The sequence below is a fragment of the Pieris brassicae genome, chromosome 5 (assembly GCF_905147105.1).
Source record: "Pieris brassicae chromosome 5, ilPieBrab1.1, whole genome shotgun sequence".
In the NCBI taxonomy this organism is placed as follows: Eukaryota; Metazoa; Arthropoda; class Insecta; order Lepidoptera; family Pieridae; genus Pieris; species Pieris brassicae.
Genome location: NC_059669.1, coordinates 20,865,449 through 20,890,974, shown reverse-complemented (window position 1 = coordinate 20,890,974; position 25,526 = coordinate 20,865,449). Strand labels below are relative to the sequence as shown.

The 25,526-nt window shown below is 34.1% G+C and overlaps 1 protein-coding gene across 1 annotated transcript; it reads right to left on the bottom strand.

The window, feature by feature from the left end:
- Positions 1-276: 276 nt before the first annotated feature.
- On the bottom strand, positions 277-24,358 carry LOC123709560. The gene is made up of 22 exons (XM_045660965.1): positions 24,312-24,358; positions 23,225-23,295; positions 22,168-22,259; positions 21,561-21,809; positions 20,619-20,804; positions 18,723-18,847; positions 16,765-16,926; positions 15,976-16,062; positions 14,756-14,954; positions 12,872-12,997; positions 11,892-12,020; positions 10,671-10,731; positions 10,528-10,610; positions 9,585-9,791; positions 8,481-8,571; positions 7,840-7,935; positions 6,341-6,480; positions 5,463-5,703; positions 3,855-4,022; positions 3,205-3,292; positions 1,959-2,064; positions 277-405 (listed from the first exon to the last, which is right to left on the bottom strand). Exons 1-22 carry the CDS (start codon positions 24,356-24,358, stop codon positions 277-279), a joined length of 2,883 nt encoding a protein of 960 aa, XP_045516921.1.
- Positions 24,359-25,526: the final 1,168 nt, after the last annotated feature.

The following is a 25,526-nucleotide window of genomic DNA, read 5'->3' as shown; positions in this document are numbered from 1 at the left end:
CTAAGTAAACTTGAGCGAGAAGAAATTTAGTCATGTCATTCTGAAAATCGTACCATGAAACTTTCATCTAACACTGCCTGCAAAATGAGTTTGCTACCCTAACCATTATCTTAGAATAATATACATTGTCTGAAACTACGTACAACCTTGATAAAAACATCTTTTCCATGATATATATACAAAAACTATATAAATAGAAAAAGTAAGGAAATTAAAAACAAATTTCTCAAATTAAATCTTTAAGTTAATTTTAAATAAGTGTCATTTTAACAATAACTAAATCATTGTTTTCTGTAAATCCTTCTTCAACTGCTTCGCGGCTGTGTACAGATCATACTTTATTTTGGGGTATCCCTGCAGTAGGTCTTGCCAATCTCTATGCCTAAGAAACACGAAGTCGACCACCTGTATTAGGAACTATGGTGAACTTTTTAAAATTAATCCAGTAATACTCTAATTTAAGAAAAATGTCTTCCACCCGTATCACCTCGACAGCTGTCCTTCCACAACTGACTGGTTTAGGGCAGCAGCTCAGCAATGTATTTCCGAGCCAATTCGACTTAGGATCCTTCAAGAAAAGAGCTTACCAATTCTTACAACGCCAGCAGATGCAGTTGCGAGGTGTCTGGCAATGTTAGTGTCTATGGGCGGCGGTGTTACTTAACATCAGGTGAGCCTCCCTCAGGTTTACCCTGTTGTATAAAAATATCATGACAGTTACCATCATGCATCGTCCTTAAGATTGTTAGTAATTAATATACCTTTCAAACCAAAGTGTATAAACAATGTTATCTCCTTTCAATAGCTTTAAGCATACATTAGAAAAAGGAAGAATAGACTTGCTTTCCAGCTTTCAGACTTCATAAAACTGGTCATTCATTTATGGGGAATTGTATATAACAAAATTCCAGATCATGTAACCAAACTTCCGCTACAAAGGTTCAAATCTTAGATCAAGGAAACTCTAAGAAAAATTGAATATTATACAGTTCAAGAATATATAGACGATAACAAAGTGTGGGCACTAATGCCGCTATAAGATGAATTGTACCTAGATGAATAAATGACTTTTAGATTTGATTTTTGATTCCCAATATCACTCTAGTATTTGAGAACTGCCAAATCACTAATTTCTTTGAGTGCTACACTCTGAAGATCTCCAAAAATCGTTACAGCGGAAAATAATTAAAAAATGTGTTATCAGTTCGTGTAATTCTGGAGATCCCCAAAGAAAACTGATGTTACTATGTTTTAGGTTTAAAAAGACCCTGTGCGATAATGGTCGTAGACATGGTCGACATAGGTCGTACACTTTATGGAACCAGCTGCTTACTAAAGTATTTCCGAACTAATTCGATTTATGGTACTCCAAGAGGCCAAGCCCTCTGGCATTGAGAGTGTCCATCGACGCGTCGGTATCACTTAACATCAGGTGAGGCTCCTGCCCGTTTGCCCCTGTCGTATAAAAAATATGTGCGTATACTAGTGGACACACGTAAGAAGTGAAACTTCTATATGACCTTACTTTTCGAAAACAATTTGTTAAAATACACAAATAATACAATTATTTCATTTTACCTTACTACTAAGATTATTAGAGAATTTCATGAATTGTAATAGAATTATTACTATCATTGTTATCGTTATTATATATTTTTGTTATTAATGGCTTCGAATCACTTCGAATCAACCGTAGTAGGTACAATAAAAAGATGGCGCGTAAAAGAAAAACGTGACGCGTAACCGTAAAATGTGACGGTAAATTTTATGCCAACGCCGATAAAGATGTTTCACTTCGATAATGCAGTTTAATAAATAACACAGTGGATAAATGGGAATTTATCAAATATGATGCAATAATAAAACAACAGGAAAATACAACAACTAAGTAATTTAAAAAACACAAAATTGCATTATAAAATAACACATATTTTATGAAGAAACAATTGAAAGCTTACCGTTCGCGTTAAATAAGAAAACTGGAACGGCGTGTTAGGAAAAAGTCCGGGTATCAATCCAAAGTATCCATTCGTTGATAATAATGAAAGCATTTTCTTTTCACCACTGAAATGTACAAAAAGACATGACTTATGTGATATGGATCGACGAAGGAATATATTTTTTTAAAGAAAATATTACGAGTGAAACCTTTTTGGTAAATGATATTTTTTTATAGAAAGGGGGGTAAAAAAAACCTGTTAATCGTTTTTATGATTATCAGCTACTCTAAGTGTTTACTTACATCATAGCAAAAACACAATTTGACAGAGACAAAACAGCGCTGCAATAAAATTTCGTTTATTTATAAAGATGACAAGCACCTTGTGAGACAACCTACATAGGTAACACGCGTGACACGTTGCAAATTAAACCTCATCTAATTTAGGCAAATCTTTATGACCGGAAATCAAAACCATCAAAATACCATTCGTATCAATTCGATGTCGCGTCACGCTCCACAATTGGCCTTAAGGCAGTTTTGCAGCACACCATCACTATGTGGAACCAGCTGCGCACTTAAGTATTTCCGAACCAATTTGACTTAGGGTAATTCAAGAAAAGAGCGTATCAAGTTTTAAAAGGCCGGCTACGTACTTGCGAGCCTTCTGGCTATGTGTCCATGGGTGCCGTAATCACGTTTGCCTCCTATTATATAAAAAAGTTAGAGCTACTGAGTTCAATCTATATAATATATATACCGCAAAGTTAGATTATTAATATAAACATATATGAAGGCTACTAAGCTCCTGTGGTCTATAAGAAAATATATAGTACCCGACCGCACGTCATGAACACAAAGGTATTTACTAATTGGTGGGATGGAGTTGTCAAGAACCTCGAAACAGTGGTTCGAAGTTGGACACAAGAAGCAAGAAATATACTTGAGGAAGCTGACCCACACGGGGCTGTGTAGCCATTGGTGGTGATTATAATTAGTTCTTTTAGCGTAATATAAACAATATAGAATGCGTTTTATTTCGATCATAGTAAGGCAACCCTCTCTATTTCCTTAGAAGATTAATTTTTTTCAGGATGGAAAGTCTCTTTCTCTTATTTAAGAAGATCTTCTACCAATCTCACCACTGTCTGTCTTGAAGGTCCCAATGGCGGAAAAAAATTACTTGAAACCGATTTTATAATCTTGCCAAATTCTGAATAAAGGGAAAACTTTGGAATTCAATTATATTAATGCTGAATGATTACCTCTTATCGGTGTACCATTTCTCAACCTCTCCCTCGTGGATGAAGTACATGCAGGAAAATATATCACCTTCTTTAACAATGAATTTTCCTTTAAAAATATAATTTAGGTAAGTTAATTTATTTTGTATTTTAAATATTTTTTTAGAAGGTATTAAATTTAGGTGAAGGTAGACAATAAATTCAACAAGAACATTGGACACAGACTACTATCTCTGTTTCATTATCGACAAGTAATAAAACAAATATAGTAATAGTTCGATTCCATGTTCACCAATGGACTTTCTTTCCATGTGCGCATTTAACATTCGCTCGAACAGTAAAGGAAGACATCGTGAGAAAACCGGCTTTCCATAGACCCAAATAGTTGACGTGTCAGGCACAGCAGGCTCATCATTGCGTATTATTGACAACTGATCATGAGAGAGACATAAATCTAAGGTCCAGACTTAAAGTGATTGTAGCACTGATATTTTTGTTTTTATAAAGAAATATATATGACTGAAACAGAACAGGAACTGCTATTTTAATAAATGAAATAAGTTCCCAAATCTACGTAGTATTGTTATCATTAAATAATAACCTAAGAGATGCGCCCGCTTAGAATAGAAAACCATTATGGAACATTATTTCAATACATTACAAAAGATTACCAGGAAATATAACCACTCTCTGTAGCTTTGTAACGAGCTGCCGTCGGAAATATTCAGGTAGGTCACGGAACAGGGGCGGAGCTTCGAGGTGATGCATGTAGAGGGCGCTTAACATGTCTTCTCGAAGACACTGCGGCGCGTGATGCGCTAATTCCGGTAGCCAATTACCTTGTTAAAAGAACAGTTTGAATGTCATAACATAATAGTCAAGGCATATGCAACATAATTTGCGTGAGTCTATTATAAAATGGCATGAGAACAGAAAAGTGGAGCAAGAAAATATGAAACTGGTGCCCAGGGTAGAAGATAATTTAGAAGGTGCATATCCCAGATTAAGAGAACAGCAGGTACATGGCAGAGAGTGTCACAGTACTGACAATAATGGCAGGGTTTTGGGCCTGTTTCAAAAAAGGTCACACAGGTATCTATTAGGTGTGAGATATTATAAATTGGTTTATATTTATATCTTCTCAAAGTAACTGAATTATTATACTATTAGTATTTTAAAATGGACCTTAAGTGAAAGCAATTAATGTCCAATTCCTACAAAGCATTTTGGACTATCCATAACATCTAACTGTTTGCTGTGCTCAATGTTTTTATTACATTTTCAGTTATTCACAAAAGCTTGAGTCTTAAAAGAAACATATCCTGGATCCTCAAGTTTAGGCCAAACATATCTTAATTCCTAACTTCAAGTGCATAATCCTTTGATACACGTTAAACATACATTGTTATTAGTAATTGTGTATTTAGTTGGCGGCGTCTATAATACTAATAAATCTCTGTAACTACACTTACAATTTATAAGAAGGAATGTTACAGTCGAGACTTCAAAAGCGTTATTTCCCTTGCTTGTTGTTTATACATATACATTTTTGTATAGTTCGTTTTATACGCATATAATAATAACACTTTATGTACATTACAATCATACAAAACAAGAGAGAAAAACACTAATAAATAGGCAAAGGATGTAATGTAATGACCTTCTCTGAAATGGTAAAAAACTGATTTATAGATAGAATATGTTTGTTTCTGTAATATATATATTTTTTTTGGGGTAAAAAGTATGGAATACAGAAGGGAAGAACATACTGGCTCTTTCCTAAAAACTATATTATATTTGTTAATATATTTTATATCAATAAAAAATACAATATGAATCCAGTATTTGTATGTTAAGTTTACAGCAGATACTGAAAACTCGTAATAAAAATAACCGTTCATAACACATTATTGTTTTCAAAGTATTTAATAATACGATACTTCAAGAACTCGATATTAAGCAGCGTCTACTTTCAACAGCACAATCTCGCATCCTTACATTCTTCGGACACAGTCCATAGAATGCTTTGTCGTTCAGGGAAAGGTGGAATGTACTAGACCGCGCGGTGGGTCACCTACGCAATGGACTGACGAGATTAAGTCTGCTGTAGGCGCTTCCGAGTGGACCTCATGAGTGCAGTAGGATGACCTCTAATATGCAACGATGTCGAAACATCGTGAAGCGCATCACATTCCCATCTAATATCACTGCTACATAGTGTCTGTCAAGAGTGTTCCGGATAAAAAGAAGAACAATTAACATTCTATGATTATGCATACCTCTCTGTCTTTGCCATAACTGCTTGGTGTACTTCTTCACGGAGTCAAGTAGTACTGGACATAATCCGTTATGTTCCAGATACAATATTAAACTTTGCACATTATAGTCATAGGTGTACAGCTCTCGTAATTTCGTGAACACAGCACTTATCGCACAGCTCAGTATCCAAATTTCCATCGGGTGAATTATAAAGTATAAGAAGATTTTGTAATATGTTTCATTCAGTGTTAATGGTACCACCTACAATCAAAAAAAAAAAAACAAAGGCAGTGTTAGTTTTGCAGTACCTTTTTCTCGTTGTATAGTTCAGAGAACGCTCGTATTCCTATTTATTCTTTATTTCAATATTTAAAATCATAATTTCTTAACGATAAATTAAGGCAGTTTCTGCCTCGCACTACTGCTATCCGAATCCAGGTGCCCGCTGAATGTTTAATTATCACTTTACTAGGTTATTTTTTAGTAATATTTATCATTTTAAAGTTTAGCTTCAGCTTCATCGCTGAGCTTCAACTTCAACCTACGATAGGTTTGATCCCCTGCTGTTGGACAACTGCCAACAAATGGACTTTCTATGTGCCCATGGCGCATTTGCTCGAATTGTAGGAAAACATCGTGAGGAAACCGACTTGTCTCATACCCAAAAAGTCGACGGCTAGTGTCTAGCATAGGAGGCTGATCACTAACTTGTCTATTAGGTTGATAGTGACCATGAAACAGATACATAAATCTAAGGCCAGACCTAAAAAAGGTTGTATTATATTACAAGCATTACTGCAACTATTATCGACACTATACGTTGGTTATATAACTTGTTTCCTTCCTGTTTCACTGTTTTTTGTTGTGTCGCCTCGGCTACAAATAAATAGATACTTACAAGATCGATTTCCGTATGTGTATAAATCACAAGAATGTACGTTATCGCTACGATGTAGTCAGCCATCCAACTTTTAGGCACAATCAACCCAAATTTCAGTTTACCATCGACAAGAAAGTTCTTCGTGAGACGTGGACAACCTTAGATGATTTTGACGATAAAATAACTACAGTATTTATCAATAATCAGAGAAAGCTTTTTTGAGGTGGTTTTGTAAAACAGTTTTGGACACGCAACCCCATATGGAACCAGCTGCCCACTGAAGTATTTTCAAAACAATTACGGTCCTTTAAGAAAAATGTGAACCAATTCTTAAAGATAAGGCTACGCACTTCGGGCACGAGCCTTCTGAGTATGAGTATAAGTGTTCATAGGGGCGGTGTCATGGGTGTCATCTGATGTTAAGTTATCACTAGCATCCTGCCCGTTTTCCCCTTGTTTTATAAAAAAAGATGGCCTCTTTCAACACCTTTCTCGGTGTCAGGGTTTTATTATAACATAACATTTACAACAATAACTAAGATTACAGTTGATAAGGTATTGGGAGACTGGCTTCCAAACTAGGTAAGAAGCTGTGATATGGATAACCAGGCTTTTATTCACAGCAAAGTCATGTTGAGTGGCAACAAAAAGTACATACATATATGGAACGTTTTAAATATGGTCAGTAAAACAAAACAAAGCAGTCAACTACTTAGGTTTGACAGTATGATGACAAAATTTTAATTAATTATTACAATTATTCTATTAAAATTATAGTCTAACTTTAAAGGGCTAAGCATCTTTGTCTTATAGGCATAATGCCTTAAAGTAAAAACCAATCATTTACTTCAATTGTGCCTATTTAAAAGTCAAAATTACAAGTTAAAAATAGTTGACCCTTCCAAAAGGTTTCATATGGCGAAGAATGGGCAAGAAACTTCATACTTACTCTAATGAAATAGCTTTTACAATAATGTGTATACATAGATTTGATATGAATATGTGAAGACCATGTACCTAGAATAAAAAAACTACTATTCTAAAATAAAATAGACAGAGTGTTATAAAAAACAATGCATCCGATTATTATGTAGATACATGGTGCTCACATATTCACAAATATTGAAACTATAGATTTTCTCTATAAAAAAATAAACAATTAAACAAACAGTTATATCAAAGTTAACTTCTGTTTAAAAAAAACAAATATAAAGATATATGACTAGATTAGCAACCAGTTAATTTTGTCTAGTAGACCAGATGTCTTTATTTATTTATTACGCGACATTAGCGGATTTCTAACAAAAGCGCCGAATCGCAATTATAAATTACATAGTATCTCGGAATGTCTTTCCAGGTACTATAAGTAAATGACAGCCGAAGGGAATTCAAAGGTACTTCAATCCCTTGGCTAAAATTCTATCTAAAACTGGAATATCCAGTTAAATACGATTACACATATACATTACTCTTATTTAACAAAAGAACGTATCAAATTTTCTTTTGTACTGTCTAACCTCCTTTTCTGTCCTGTGGATTAACCCATTCATCATAATCTATGGTTGAATTTATGTATGAAGGAAGTTTCTCTATGCGGAGGGGAAACTTTTCATCTGAAAGAAAGAAATAGAATTTGTTTGTTGGCTAAACACTGTATGTAGTGATTAACATTTCCATACCTGGCTGGAAATACTGTTACGGATTTGTATTCATTAAAAGTTTAAATTGGGTTATCTAAATGGACATAATATCACTGAATAATTAAACATATAAATGCATCTTGAATAATAATATCTGGAGAGCAGTTTTAATACCTGCAGCTGAGTGTTTACCATCGGACGTCGAGGCAGTATATCCACCTGTATCACCTCGACGTCCGTCGTTCTAAAACTAGTTTTTACGAGAGTTTTCCAAGGCAGCTTTTTCCGGGCACCAAAACTATGTGGAACCAGCTGCCTACTGAAGATTTTCCAACTAATTTAACTTAGAATGTCCATGGGTGGTATTCCTTAACATCAGGTGTCCCGCGCGTTTGCCCCTGAGCTACATAATCAGTTTATAGATCTTATTTAGTAGTTAATGGTATGAGAAAATTCAGACTTAGTATATTATTAGACTTAGACTTAGTATATTAATTGAGAAATATATGAAAACATACGTTGACAAGCCACGTATATCCAGCCACAAGTCATGCCGTGAATGGTTAAAAAAACGATCACAAACTTTAATAAAACTGGCGCTATTTGACTCTGAAATATGAATTTCATTTTAAACAAGAAATTTCACAATGATCTAGTATTAAACAAGATTCCCGTACCATATAATGAAAATATGACTTAGGATTCAACAAAAGAGCGTTTCAATAAAAGGCCGGCAACGCACTCGAGCCATCTTGCATTGAGAGTCCATGAGAGTCATTTAACATCAAGTGAGCCTCCTCAAGAGAAAGAAAATAACTAAAAACTAATTAATTTTTTTTTTATAAAATAGGGGGCAAACGGGCAGGAGGCTCACCTCTCAATGCCAGAGGGCTCGCGAGTGCGTTGCCGGCCTTTTAAGAATTTGTACGCTCTTTTCTTGAAGGACCCTAAGTCGAATTGGTTCGGAAATACTAATTAATTAATTAATTAATTGAATTCAATTTTCGATTGATTTTAAGATATATCTGAATCGTAATGATTTTTACACGAAAAGGTATTGTTGTATTGTTTGGTTTCATAACACTACAATTACAAGTAATAATTTTCAAGCCAAACATTCGTAAATATTTTCTGTTGTGCTATAATTAAACAATTTCGTAATTATTATATTTAATTAATATTGCAAAACATATTTTAGCAACTGTACCATTAAAAAAGCAGATCTACAGAATTTAGTTGTAAGTTCTAAGCTGCAGTTTTTTTTAAACTTAACAATTATTATAACAATGTATGATTATAATAGTCCATGGGCGACAGTAAATACTTCTTAGTTATCAGTCACTAAAAAGTATTTAACAGTGTAAAATAATAATAACAGCAACTTTTTCCTGTTCTCAGACCTCAAGAGAATGCTCTCTGGAGAATGCTCGCCAAAACTGAAGCTGAAGCTTTGTTTGAGGCTAAAGACAAATTGTACTATAAAACGGTATTGAATAATTGTACATATGACCGTTACAATTATATCGCCCTCGAAACAACTATATTGATTAAGAAAATCAAATTCTATGAAAAAAAGTTATTTTCTATATTAGCCTGAACTTTTCAGCCGGCCTTATATTTACCTTAAATCCTTTACAGAAATGATGATGGTAGTAATAAAATAATCTAAGTCTCAATAATCTTGCAAGGCGGTAGTTCCACTGTCCAGTTAAATGGGTTAAAATAGGTGTGATTAACGACAGAATATCCAGGTAATATCCCCAGTGTTTAAACATATGCCATTTTTGGATTCGCTCAACGCATTTATCGTTTTGGATAAGTAGTTCAAACTAAAACACAAACTGTACGATGAAATACGCAGAAAATATTTTGCGACGTTTATTTTCTTTATGTGCAAATGGGCTGGAGGCTCACCTGATGTTAAGTGAAACACTCACATTGCCAGAAGGCTCGCATGTTCGTTGGCGGCCTTTCAAGAATTGGTACGCTCTTTTCATAAAGGACCCTAAGTCGAGTAATCAAAACTGTTCGATATTTTTATGTTAAACTCTATAAGAACTTGTTGTGTTTTTAATAAGCCACAAATGTTGCATATCGAATCGACTTTTCGACAATTTTTGATTTAGATCAATTTATCATTAATCCAAGTAGTCGATACCTTTTATAGTTTTCTAATTTAAACAAATACCTTTCAATGAAACTGACTGAGTACACGCAAATGTATACATTTAATGCGTGTTAAGAGAAATTCATAAGTTAAATATGAATACACATAACCCTGTGCCTCTGAAGACCCTAATCCTAAGAGGCTGACAATTGAATGCTATTTCTATAAGACTATACTATACAGTGGGGTGAGTATTATAAATTCGTCACGATCGGCCAACAAACAGAAACATATATAAACATCGTTTGAAGTATCGTAATCATCTTTCGCTTTTCATCAGTGTAAACATAATACGACAGACCGAGACGATATAAAACTTTAGCCTAGGCTAAGAGAGGAAGAGATATTAGATATTTAAGTTGGATATTTAGATCATGCTGGATATTTAAATTACTTACCGTATAAAATTCAGTAATTAAATACGCTATGTGAAGTAAATCCAGGATAAATAAAACCCAATATATATTAAGTTCGTATTCGTCTGGTAAGGCTTTCGCTAGTAATACTATAAAAACTGTAATGAACGGACAAAAAAACCAACACATGTAGAGCCAGCGTGCGTACCATGTTCCTGCTTTTGCTCGAATAGGAGTATTCATCCACTAAAAAAGATTTATCAATAACATAGCTGCCCATAATAATAATTATAAGTATTTAAAGAAAACACTTTTTTTTTTAAATTGAAGCTATGTAAAATGAAAAACTTATAATTATTTTACATAAAGTTTAAATTTTTCCGACGTTTCGCGTGCTTTACAGCGTGCGTGGTCACGGTGACTGAAGACAAAAGGTGTTGAATATCAAAAAGTATCACAGCTGTAGAGAAAGTTATATTATCAGTATTTAATATCGAGTAAAAGATGAAGGGTTTTTGCAGAAATGACTAACGGCTAACATTCACGGCGACTAACATTCGCAACATTCGCTCGAACGGTGAAGGAAAACATCGTGAGGAAACTGGCTTGCGTTAGAGAAGAAGATGCAGAAACCTAGAGCGATCACCAACACAACTTACGGTCGTAGCCTACGGTCGTAGTTACGGTCCCTAAAGTATATATAGATATCTGCAGTATCTAGGACAAGCAGAAGCAAAAACTTTACTCGTGTGAGGCGTAGGATTTAAACGCGAAATACTGTATTAAAATATATGACCTCTCATCCTACACAGAATGTATTTATAGTAATGATTTATAAATATATTAAGAAAACACTTTTAAAACTGTCACGGTGACCACGAATGCTGTAAAACACGCGAAACGTCGGAAAAAATTTAAATTTATGTAAATAATTATAAGTTCATAATAATAATACATAGCATCAATCCGTTTAAAACACATTTTTTTTTAAATTGAAGCTATTTATAATTATAAACTTATAATTATTTTACATAATTTTAAATTTTTCCGACGTTTCGCGTGCTTTACAGCGTGCGTGGTCACGGTGACTGAAGACAAAAGGTGTTGAATATCAAAAAGTATCACAGCTGTAGAGAAAGTTATATTATCTGTATTTACTTCCCCGGAGTTGATATCGACTAAAAGATGAAGGGTTTTTGCAGAAATGACTAACGGTGGCCTCTATTTTCGCGGATTAGTGTTTTCTTCAAATGTATAAAAGCTATGTTAACAAAAGACAATAATTATACATATATGTTGCATACAAGTTTGTGAAATTTAATGTAATATTGAAGACAAATGTGGAAACAATAGCTTATAAAGAAATGCTAAGATAAAACGTTTAGAGGTAGTAATAATAACTTTACCGGCATTTTTATTGTTTTGCGACCGCGGAGTATGAATGGCAGAGTATTGTAAGGATTTTCTGGTACTGGATTCTTCAAAGCCATGAAATCGTGTTTCGTCAAAGGGTTGTGTTTCATTCGATCCCTTGTCTGAAATGTTAAAAAAATCTTAAACAATTGTCTTTAAATTCTAAAACGGAGTTTCATAGAAATTAAAATGTTTCCATTTTAACATCTTTTTCTAACCTCGTCTTAAAGTGGCTCTTGACCATGACCTGTAAAGCTTATTAAATAAAAGTTATTTCAGTCCAACGTAGAGATTCTAATTCAAGTAAGAGTTCTATATAAAAAAAAGTGCGTGCGTACAAACTACACGTGTCAGAAGTGAAACTTCTTTGTAAATTAATAATTTAATTATGACTAAGGTAAAAGCCCTACTAAATGATCATGTACCAGTATATGATCACTCCCTGTATTTGAATATCTATATTCACACTGTATACGTGCTAATGATAATATAAACAAATAAAATCTGCGTTTACTGCATAAGATGTTATGCGACAGGATTGCCATCTAAAATTGTAATATGTAACTACTAAACGAATACATCAAACAATAGAGTGTATTTTTTGTCTCGATCTCCCTTACTCTCTCTCTCTCGATCTTTCTCATTTGCTTGCTCCCTACTCTCGCTCTATGGCTACTGGCTTCATGCTACGTTCACAAGGGTGGAGGTCTTACTCACACGAGCAAGGATTCGTTCTCTATCAATCGGTCTCAAACGCTCTCTCTCTTTTCTTCGACAAAAACGCTGCACATCTTCGTGACGCTAATATTATTATTCCGTTCATGCGTAAATTATCACCCTCATGTGCGTAAAGAAGTTGCACTTCGAAATGGTTCATTCATGATAGTTTTAGCTAGATGCTCACCACAATTGCTAGCATGCGCTAAAAACTTTGAGTTCATTGTATTTAATACGTTGGATTAAAATGAATTACCTCATCTTCAACAACATCCTGGAAATCCTTTATAGAGATTTGCAACAGGTCAGCGTAGCCATCAGCATACGCTGTTATGCGAACGGGCCTTGGTTTAATTCCATCCAATTGACCAAATATGGATCCCTAAAGCAATATATTTTTTGTTATTTATTTATAAACGTTCACATCATATATTATTCAAATGCCGGCAACAGACACGCGAGCCCTCTGGCATTGAGAGTGTCCATGGGCGACGGTATCACTTAACATCAGATTAGCCTTCTGCCCGTATGCCGCCTGTTCTATAAAAAATATGTATATATATAATACTATATCTGCAGTATATGCATCCCTTCTATGTTATCCCTTCTAAATTAACTGAAAATTATGGTAAACATAATTTTGACAAAAAATAAACATATTACGCTTCCAATTTTTAATATCACTAGTAATTTTTTGTTTATTTTTAAGCAAAATACTAGAATAGGTATCAGATACGCCCTTAACAAGATATCTTTTAAATTAATCAGCCTACTACCGAATATATTGTTACGAAGACGGGTCGACTGCAATGTTTCTAGATTTTTCCACTAGTTAGAGAACTTTTCAGCAGGCTGTAATATGATTTCTGACCGTTTCAGTCGAGGGTCAATCACATATTAGAAAATTGTAATTTCCATAATGTTACCCTAGTTTTCAGGAAGCTGAAACCTTTTTTCAGTCGGTTTCAGAACATGTGTAGTAGAGTGGTGCAGTTTTCAGGAGATCCGTTTTCAAGCGTTTTCAGGCCTAGGTATACCCCTTTGATGAAGGAATATTCTAGACAGAACTTTCTAGGTGTGGAACAAGGACGAAATGATACGAGAGAGAGAGAGAGAGAGAGAAGATCGGAACCTTCTCGAAACTTGACTGAACACTCTAGAACGCCATACGATAAGGACGGAGCAACGGGCGAAAGAGACAAAGAGTGCGGACGTTCTAGAATTGTGCAATCGCTACTCAGTAGCAAGCCCGCCTAGAGAGCTCTCGAATATTGTTTAGAATTATTCCCAGGGATATATAAGCGAGCCGAAACGCGACTAGTCAACTTTAGTTTTGAATGCGATAACAAGAGAGAAACACCGAAGCGATAAAGTGCGAATAAAGTGAATACAAGTGATAAAGTACAGTGTGAAGTGTGCATAAGTGAAGTAATAAGTGATTGTTTTGTGTGCTATAAGTCCATTTCTGCAATTAATTTGTGCTCATAAACACCTCATTATTTTTTTAAGAAATAAACCCTTGAATAAATCCACGGCATTTTCTATCCGATCCCCTAGCTCGTAACAATATCAATGTAATTATTCATACAGTTTATCTTTAAGTTATTTCTACGTGTAATATCATTAATCTGTCTAGAAACACAACTTAAAATAATATTATAATTATACATAAGGCATAACCAATATGAGGTAAAAATATTTGGTTTTCCCTCAGATGCCAACATCTATATTATTGGATTTTATTACTGATAGTTAAGAATGTGATGATAATACAAAACATACACGCGATTTCCTCCCACCACGACGCCGAAGCAATTTACAACAAATTTAGAAATAAATGGTTCAAATAAAACAAAAATTGTGGGCACTACTGACTTGTCCTGTCGACTGTAACATGACAGCTTTTGTATCACACGGGAGTCAAACAAAAGACAGATTGATGATATGCAAATTTATTAAACTGCTCACTGAGGCTAATTTATACTATTTTTTATATTTAATAGGAGGCAAACGGGCAGGAGGCTCACCTGGTGTTAAGTGATAACACCGCCCGTGGACATAGCCGAATTGGTTCGGAAATACTTCAGTGAACAGTTCCACATAGTGGCTTACATGACACTATGATAAGTGTAAGTAAGACCTTGGTTAACTTGGCCAATTCTTCATCATTCTGCTTTATAAGAATACTTCCTCTGTGCACTATGTATATCCAGGGACTCAAATCCATCTCCCGCACTATTATTTCTCCAGGTAGGAAGAACCACTGAGCTGCTGCGCTCACAAGTTGTCTTTGAAGACTCTCGCCGCCATGCAGCAATGTGTCGGTAGCTTCAATTGTTCTAAAAAATAAATAAATAATAATGTAGTGACGCTTAAACCTTATTAGACTTCTGTCTTGCCTTTAACGCCGGATTAGTTTTAATCTTTTTTATGGCAGATAGTCGGACTAGATAGTCAATATATTCTTAAAGCCTTATTGTATGTACAAAAAACTAGTATAATACTCGAAAGAGAACTAATCTAAGCGTACGACCAACCAGGCTCCAGAACATAAACCACTCCATATATGGAAATTGTATTCGTTTTTAAAACAAACTCCCAAGCGAAATTACTGAACAAATTCAAAGCTTTCGTTATACGTAAATTAATTAATAAATCTTTTTTATAAATTTGACGATTATTTAAATGATTATATCCTTGTGATTGATTTGCTCCAGTTCAAACAATTTGTATGACTCAAAATATGGCGATTAAAAAGAGTGGGATAGAGTTTCTTGCCCGCCTCGACTTGCGAACTTGTAGTGAATTAGAATCAATTTAATATATTTTCTGTTGACGTTCATAAGTGTACTTATTTAATAAAGTTATTTTGAGTTTGCGTTGAGTCGCAATCGAACTCATGAAAGATATGCCTCGAGTGTAAAAACTGTTGTTCTATATTATATATAGTATTAATAATGTATTTAAATATATTATATATAAAAATCTATGGCGCCACAACCTTTTTAGTTCAGGGCCTCAGATTTCTGTATCCGTTTCATGATCATTTGTCTAATAGGCAAGTAAGTGATCAGCCTTGTGTGCCTGACGCACACCGTCGACTTTTTGGGTCTAAGGCAAGCCGGTTTCCTCACGATGTTTTCCATCACCAACGTTAAATGCGCACATAGAGCTAAAGTCCATTGGTGCACAGTCAGGGCTCGAACCTATGACCTCAGGGATGAGAGTTGCACGCTCAAGCCACTAGGCGAACACTGCACACTACTAAGTGAATTTAGTCAGAGAAATTAAAGCTCCAAAAAAAAATTTTTCTTGAATTGAAACAGTCTCATTTTCAGTACTCATAAATGTATTATATACCTTTTAAAAAAATAATAGTTCAGATCTTGTCTAAAAACAACACCAATGCGTTCATTCATAAGACTTTGCATATTCATTCCTTTTGTTCTGAAACAAATAATAAAAATGTATAGAAAAATACGTAAAATTTAAGACTAATTTACTGACAAAGTCAATTCGCGTCCTAAGCGAGAAAGTGTTTTCTAAATTAGTACTTTTTTGCTAACTGACATATTGTATAAATTAATTACAGGTTTTAAATTATTTGCTTAATGCGACAAAATATTCGAATCCAACGTTAAATCTAAGTGGTTCTATGGCTGTGAAACATCCAAGGTCACCACCGCACCGACTCCCAAGTCTTCCTCAACCGCTGTCTTTGCCGTATCCTGGACATCTACCGGCCCGTAAACCCCGATTTGCCAACAGATCAAGCGACGCAAATGAAAATGGATAGGCCATACATTCAGAAGGGATCACAATATTCACAAGCAAGCGCTTGATTGGAACCCGCAAGGAAAGCGGAAATTCCCAGGCAAACCTAGCCTTACCTTACAGTTGCAGATGAGGCGAAGAGAACCGGAAAGACTTGGCGCAAGGTAAATTACGAGGCACAAGACCGAACGCGATTGAGACTTACTTTGGACACCCTCTACCCCATCTAGGGGTTATAGGACATAATGTCCAGTGAGTTATCATTAAAATAAAATTAAGAGATACACCAAGCCACCTCAGACTTAGATTTTAGTTCTGTAAGAGTGTTTGTAATATGAAAGTCTTAATTCATTACTAGTCTAGTTTCATTATTACCTAAACCACCAATATCGAAAGTGTGTTATGGCTTTTTCGATTAACTTCTTGTCCACACGCTCTGCCTGCAAGAATCTTCTCAACTGACTCACTCCATGTTGAAAAATTGTATTACCACGAAAGTTTAACACCAATAATGTAAGTGAATAACACATTACATACCTGAAATAATTATAAGCTGGTATACTTTTTAAATTGTTATGTAAAATTTGTACACTACTCATATTTGGTCGTAAAAACCGATAGTCGTAACTGCCGATGACGTTGTTATTAAGTATCTAATACGATTAGAATTCAGTCGGGATCTTTGATTTTGGTCAATTGGTATGCTGTTCCTAACGCTGGTTTTGAGTGTATAACTGAAATAAAGTAAGATCTAGAATAATAAAAATGTTTATAAGTCACAATTAATATATATATATATATATATATATATATATAAGCAGATAAATGATCAAGCAGGATACTTAGCACAGTAAAGGAGGAGTGATAGAAGTCAGGCTTATGATGTGTAGTATTGTCTTTTGTTAAAATAGCTTATACACATTAAGAAAAACACTTTTTGAACGGATTAAAGCTTAATTATTATTATTAAAAACTTATAATTATTTACATAATTCTAAATTTTTTCCGACGTTTCGCGTGCTATTCAGCGTGTTTATGATGTAATTCTGAGGTGTTTCAAGAACTAGATTGACATTCTTATATTTGACCAACCTAATCATATTTTTTTTCACCTAATTTTTTTTTCTTAAATAGAAATTTATTGAAATATAGCCGTTTAACTCCTAGTTCAAGATGTATCAGTAGGCTAGAAGTGATTCACTTAAATCAATTGTTATATTAAAACAGTATTGCATTAATAATTGTCTACTACACACTAATTCTTTTGGTGGGCTTTAAAAAGATAGTGTCAGTTTGAGGAGGCCTATAAGGCATGAGGTTCTAGGAAGGAAATCATTTTATAACATTTTAAGTATTTGTTTCTTTTGTTAAGATGAGGCTCAATTATTATGACACGCTAATGCTAAGGCGCGATGCTGCAAGTAAATGAGTTTTATATAGAACATTATGCTGCCTTAATATAAAATTCTTAGAAACTATGAAGAGAACCGACCCTGTGGATCCAGCTATCGACAAAGGGATTATTATGTATTCATATACTGCAGAACTATTTTATATTAAGCACTAGGTGATGCAACTTCGTGTAAATGGGGTAAAGAACGTTTAAATTAAGCGTCAGCTTACAAAATTTATTTTAGATAACACAGAGACCTGTAAAATGTAAAATAAGAAGCATTTCATATATATTTATTTTTTAGCGTTCATAAGTGCACATTTTTTTTAGAATATAGATATTGTTCCACAAATACCAACATAGGATTAAAAGTAACATACTAAAAACCTAAAGCAATATTTAACCTTTGTTTTATTACCTTCGTCTCTATATATATATATATATATATATATATATAAATAAATAACCTTTCGTTTATAAATAAAACCAACAATCGAATCAACACAAACTATACGAGCAATCTAATGTCTACACAAACTATACGAACAATCTAATGTCTTAACAAACTATACGAGCCATCTAATGTCTAAACAAACTATACGAGCACTCTAATGTATAAACAAACTATACGAACAATCGATTACCTAACATAAACTATAGTTAACTATAAATTAGTTACTAGTAATTATGAATGAATAAATTTATTGTATCAGCATTTAAGTACTTTTTCCAACAGGTGCAATTATATCGTCCATTATCACGGATACGTCGTGCTTGGGTATGCAATTAAATGGTGCAATATATATATATCGTAACCTTAATGTAGAATTCATGTACATATGCTCTTAATTTATGTTTCAAACACACCACTAAAATACAATCTACTAACCTAAAAACAGAGTAAACATTTTCATAGAACTTAAGCTCTTTAAACAATTACCAGAACATTATTCCAAGAATACATAAAGTAATTCCAACACCGAGATATTCACGGTCTATATGAAACTTTCCAAGGTTAAATCTCATGAGACCACTCTGTGCCAGATTAAAGCTCTGCGCACACACCTTTAAAATAAATTCAGTATTTTAATTTATATTAGGAATAGTCTATATAAGCAGTGTTGGCTTAGTGGCTTCAGTGTTCAACTCTCATCCCTGTTACTTTATTAATAATATATGCGTATCTAACGCTCGCTCGTATGCTGAAGGATCGTGAGGAAACCGATGTAGCGGCGAAGACAAAGAAAAGTAAGCCGAGGGGCAAGTGGAATGCGGCGTAAAAATATGGAAACACCACTCACCTATAGTCCTCCATCTCTTCACCTGTCTCCGTGGGAGAAGACCACAAATAAAAGTATAAGCACACAATAGCGGAAGCGCAAGCGTAAACACACGCGTGACTTCGCTAAAGCGCGGGAGCATGTGTAATGGTCCCCTCCTCCTACACTTGAAGATAGTAAGAGAGAAAGAGTGGTGTTTCGGGAATTGGTGTGGTAAGGATAGAAGATGTGTACAGAGAGGACTATAGGTAACTGGATGGCGTGAACAACCGGCAAGTCTCAAACCTACAAATCTACGACGTGTCAGCCTTCAGGCTGATCCTACCGAAACCTAAAAGTCTATGAAATAAATGGCCAAAGATGCAATCTGAGACCAGGGATCATGGGGTTGCAGCCCCGCTGGGTATCTATTAATTTAGGACTTATGTCATTATTCTTGATTTTAAAGGCTATTGATCTAAGATATATTGCTTTTTTTACTAGTTTTGTTTTTACTCATAACCATGGAAAACGCGTATTTTTACGCCACATTTATAACATATTCTATTATAAATCAAAGCTCTTTACAATTGCTCACTAGTGACCGGCGATTTCACTCACGTAAGTTCAGTTGTACTTGATAATTTGACTATCCAGCACGAGAAGTTACTTTAAGCGAGACCAGCGTGCTCTCAATTAAACAAACGAGTTAAAAATTGATAGGGAGGGAGGAACCACGAAAAGGACATACTTTTGATCGCTCAAGAACGGCTAAACCGATTTATGTGAAAATTTCTGGCAAGGCTTAGAACCAGGAGACGGACAAAGGATATTTAACGTGTTTCCATAGGACGTGAACGAAAACTTTACCAGCCAAAACATCAGTCTAGCCATTCATTTGTTAAAATTGTATATCAAAGCGCAACTGACAGTTAAACGTTATCTATAGTTAAGTATGATTGAAGATTTGACTATTAGAAGTTTGAAGCTGATCTGTTCATTTCAAGTTTAGCTTATCATGCCGACATTAACATTAACAAATTCCACGACCAGCATGATCGAATATTCCCGACAATTCCGTAATGCAATAAATGGGTAGATTTTTATGAGAGTTTATGTGGACTGAGACTGTGACTGTGGTTCAGATTATTTGCAATTAGAAGATTTTTGTTTGCTTTTTTAAGCTTGAAATTTACACACATTTGAGCACATGCTATATGATATATAAATATATTTATACAGACAGTATATTTTATGCAATAGTAGGCAAAAGGGCACGAGGCTCACCTGATGTTAAGTACTATCGCTGTCCGTGAACACATTACCAGAAGTACGTTGTCGGTCTTTAAAGATTGGGACGCTCTTTTCTTAAATGACCCTAAGTCGAATTGTTTCGGAAATACTTCAGAGGGCAGCTGGTTCCACGTAGTGGTGACGCGCGGCAAAAACGCTCAGTTGTGGAACAACGGACGTTGAGGTGATACGGATGGTTTTTTGTATTCTGCCTTGACGTCCGATAATTAAACTCAGCTGCAGGTATTACAGGTGTTATATGGTCATTAAATAATAAGACTTACGATTCTTAACTGATGCATACTTGGATACTCGTCCAAGGAGAGATAGTTAGGGAGCCAACAGTGATCGCGACGAGTCATATTCAAAATATATCCTGTATCATCCCATTCGAAATATATACATCTACTTACGAAGTAATTACTGACACCAAGTATCACCAGTACTGTCATTATTTGCATCTTTAAAATCTGAAATATGGATACTTTTATTAAAAAAAAAATTCAAAACTTGTTGTACTGCTTGAAGACCAACAGACTTTCTGTTCATTTAACACGCTCGTGAGTTAAAGAAACCGGTATGACTTTTACCCAAAAAGTCGACAAGGCAAGGAAGTCTAAAATAAAAAAAAAACAAATGATGTTGCAGCAGATACACAAATCCGATGCCTAGAACTAAAAGATGGCGCCCATGGTGGGTTTTCCTTAATAATTTTAAGGTTTTATGAAAATGTTTACAAATACATGTATTATATATATATGATGAATGTATTTGTAATGAAAAATATACTATAACTGGTCGTTGAACTTCGCCGAATCATTTTGCAAATTTTATTCAGAGAATTTATGTACGCGATCCTATATTAAAAAAAAACATCCACAAGACACAAAGTTCCTGTTTAGTTCCTTCTTGTTCCTGTTTAGTTTTGTCTTAATAACTGTGTATAACATGTATTTTTGCACTTCTTGCCTATCTTATGTAATTTAATACATTTTTTTTTCTTTACCCACAGTGGTTGCCTGGAAGAGATCGCTCGAAAGCGATTATTCCGCCAGTTGCCCTCCTTTTGATTTAATTATGTTCTATATTTTTTTATATTGTAATGTAACGGTATGTTAATAAATAAATAAATAAAATGCTTTTAACGTAATAGAATAGTGAAAAAATATTGATTGTTAATTACATATAACTGTAAGATAATAATAAAATAGATTCCAAATACTCACCATGTAAAACGTGAAGTTCCTATTAGGCAAGTCCGACAAATAGTTAAAATAGCCCATGATAATGTAAAAATGGGCAAACTTCGATACTGTATTCATTAAAACCGCCTCATTTTGCCCATTATTTGTTGAAAGGTATGTTTTGACAGGCACACAGCCAACAACGTCAAGAAAGAATCCCCTACTCAAGTAATGCCTACAACGTTCTTTCGGATCGGTAATTAATAAGCCCTTTTGATTATAAAAAGCTAGCTGGAAGGAGAAAATTTAGTAATTTCTTTTCATATAAGATTATTCGGTACGTCGCTAAGATTCGTATCGGGTCTCAAAGCAAAGGAGTGGGAACTCACAACCTTTTCTATGGAGTTTATGAGCCCTTTTACTTTAGCGGCCAGATAGGAAAGATAAGCCGAGATCTCCGCTTAAAATCATGTAGTATTGCAGTCAAACGCTTGATAAATTCTCGTAAAAAAGGCGGCTTCAGTAATCAGTCGGAGGCCTATACACGCATAGACATTGCATGAAAACTAATATTATTATTTAATTCGTGTGCAATATGTATTTCATTTTAATATAAAACGGTAATACAAAAATTGCAAAGTAAACTTACAAATAATTTAATAAAAATATCCGCATAGCCAATACAATCGCAAACATGGCCTATTATAATCAAAGGATGTCTTAAACAAGCACCAACTGCTCCTAAAATGTAAATAAATAAATAAAGAGCTCGTTTAATTTCCATTCAAGTCAATTATAATATACAGCTTAGATATTTTACATTTTATACATTATTTTTCTTGTTATCCTATAATCGGAACCCAGACCAGAGGTAAATCATGATCCTAAACATGTTCGTAATAAGGTTTCATGTTGCTTGAAGTAAATTTAATTCATATGTGTTAAATACATTCTTGAAACGTGAACATTTTCCTCCTTGTCAAACAAACATTATGAAATTTCACAAAAGACACAGTCTGAATATTTTTACATATATACATTAAATACACATTTCAAGTCTTAAATTCGTGTAACACGTACATGAAGTGGTGAACACTTTGTTTGAATCAAATTAAAAAAAATGTGATAGATTTTTTATTTATCAAGGAATAGATAAGGAAGTCAATGCAGTTGAAACCACTGTTAAGTATTTAAAAAAATGTGTGCGTGTACTAGTGTACACACGTAAGAAGTGAAACTTCTTTAGGACCTTATTTTCGAAAAATGATCTACTATATGCAACTTTACAGAAATTGGTTGAATAAAGTTAAATTAGATAAAGTTTAACAAATGCTTTTATTATCATAGACATGAAAACGAATAATACAATTTATCATTTTACGTTATTACTACTAAGATTATTAGAGAATTTCATTAATCGTTATAGAATTATTACTATCATTGTTATTATATATTTTTGTTTGCTTCGAATCAACCGTGGTAATAAAAATATGGCGAGTAACGGAAAAATGTGACGCGTAACCGAAAAATGCGACGGTAAACTTTTTTCCAACGGCGATAAAAAAGTTTCACTTCAATATCGATTTTTTGGTGATGCTTTCGAATAGAACTTCTAGAAGATCGATGAAACAGATGTATTACAGAACTTATGTCTCACTCTAATATGGCTGATTTATAAATAGATAAAAACTTTTACTTCTATATACCTTGTAATGACGCAGAAACAATTGAAATCACTGCAACAATGACACGAAATACCATCCAAGTTTGTATAAATCTGTAAAAAGTTTGTGTGTGTGAAAGTGCCGCCCTTAACAATTATCATGTACTTGATTATTTTTAGACTCCAACAATTTTATTGTACGTAATTGCAAGTAAAATATTTTTGGGTTTCATTTTTGATCATACAATTATACACAAAACGATCGCAGCCTCTCACTAATAGTAGGACTGACATGTATAGGTTGATTGAGGAAGGAAGAATAAACTTTCTGCAATTTCGCTCTTTTCACTCATACAAAGTGTGAGCTGAAAGCGCAGATCGTTGTCAATTACTGTTCGGTTATCTGTTGGGGTATCTGTAAAACATCCGAAAACCGTCATGCAGAAATCTTTTTGACTTCTATAAGGTAGCAAAAAAATTGGTTCCCAAATTAGCCGCCCTGGGCTCCAACCTACTCATCCTGCTGGTAACAACACAATTAACACCAATAGCTAAAATTATTACCAATAACTAGGTTTTTTTTATTATATACGTATATTTAAGAATAGTTTTTATTCTTTTTGCCTTATACAATCAGATAGGTAATTTGCGCCCACTAACAGGTAACGCTGCCCAGGGAAGTGGGCAGAGTGTGCATGTACGTATGTTACTGACCCTGCCACTGAGATCAGAGAGTTGTTACAAACTGGCAACGATATTGCAGCAAGAAATATTTAGGAACAGTTCCGGCAATAACAAGAACAGTAGCCAGTGCTGAGTGATATTAAACTTCGCTGAATTCGCTTCGAGATCGATAATGTATGTATAATTAGTAGTTTATACTTAAGAAAACATTCTTAAATTTCTTCATTATCTAAAATAGTTCACATCAATGTCAAAATATAAAAATGTAATTTTAAAATAGTTTCTGTCAATGTCAAAATATAAAAATGTAATTTTAAAATAGTTTGTCAATGTCAAAATATAAAAATGTAATTTTAAAATAGTTTCTGTCAATGTCAAAACCTAAAAATTTAATTTGAAAATAGTTTCTGTCAATGTCAAAATATAAAATTGTAATTTCAAAATACCTCGATTCCGGATCGAACCAAATGTCACTTGTATTCTTTATGTTCATCTTCCATAGAGAACGTCGTTTTAATGAACTGACAGGACTTTGATTGAGCAATTTCTTGCGATACTATAAAAAATATACAAAAAATATTAATTACTTAGAAAATATACGTGTCTTCTTCGCGAATACCATGAAATCTAATAAACCAATTTCTATGAAAATCGATCTAGTTTAAATCGAAAAGCAGTGCATTTATTTATCTTTTATATAATAGAAAATTGTTGACAGACAAACAAAGATACTCAAATATGTCTAAAAAATCATCCGAATCAATTCGAGTTCATGAAAAGAGCGTACCAAGTTTTAAAAGGCCGGCAATGCACTCGCGAGTCTACGGCAAGCCGGTTTCCTCACGATATTTTCCTTCACTTCTTTGAGCACATAGAAAGAGAATCCATTGGTGCACAGCCGGGGATTGAACTTACGACCTCAGAGATGAAAGTCGCACATTGTAGCCACTAGGCCAACACTGCACATGTATTATAAAACATTGTTGAAACTAATATGTGGGCGTGTTTATTAGCCATTTACGTCTTTTTCATTGGCATACCAGGGTCATATCAGCCTTAGTTCTGTTCCAATTCAAATTGTTCTTTTTAACAGTAGTATATGATTAAAATTATTACATCTTTGTACTTCTTGACATAATCTTGAACCATTTTATCATATTTCGAAATATATCTCTCAAGACAAAACTCAAAATGATCGTGTTCATTAGGATAGTTTTTCAAAATGTGAAAAAAGTCAATCACTTTCACGTAGAGAATCTAAAAAAGAGAATTATGAATCATTAAGATTTTTGTTTACAAAAACCTACGAGGGAGACCGTAATAAAAATAACAAAAAGCCACTGGTGCTTCAACCTTTATGAACTGGGCCTCAGATTTCTATATCTGTGCCATATTTTATTGATGTAGGCAATTAGGTAATCAGCCATCTGCCATACGCTATTTACTTTTTGGAACAATGTTTCAGAAATAATATTAAGCGGTAATTGACTCGTACGACAAAAGTTCAAGTTTTGGCACACAAGAAACATAGTTCAAGTCTCTACTCTGGATATTCTTCCAAGACATGTGTTTGCGGTAGTTGATTTAGTTCTTAGGGTAGGAAATTAAACACTTCAATGATGACTTAATTCACTATAATTTACTTCACTGATTTTACGTGA

Coding starts and splice junctions, on each gene's coding strand:
- LOC123709560 (XM_045660965.1), bottom strand. CDS start 24,358: ATGAACATAAAGAATACAAGTGACATTTGGTTCGATCCGGAATCGAG. Junction 7,936..8,480: donor GATATACGTGGCTTGTCAAC/GTATGTTTTCAT, acceptor TCTTTCTTTCAG/ATGAAAAGTTTCCCCTCCGC. Junction 2,065..3,204: donor AAATGGTACACCGATAAGAG/GTAATCATTCAG, acceptor TGTACATTTCAG/TGGTGAAAAGAAAATGCTTT.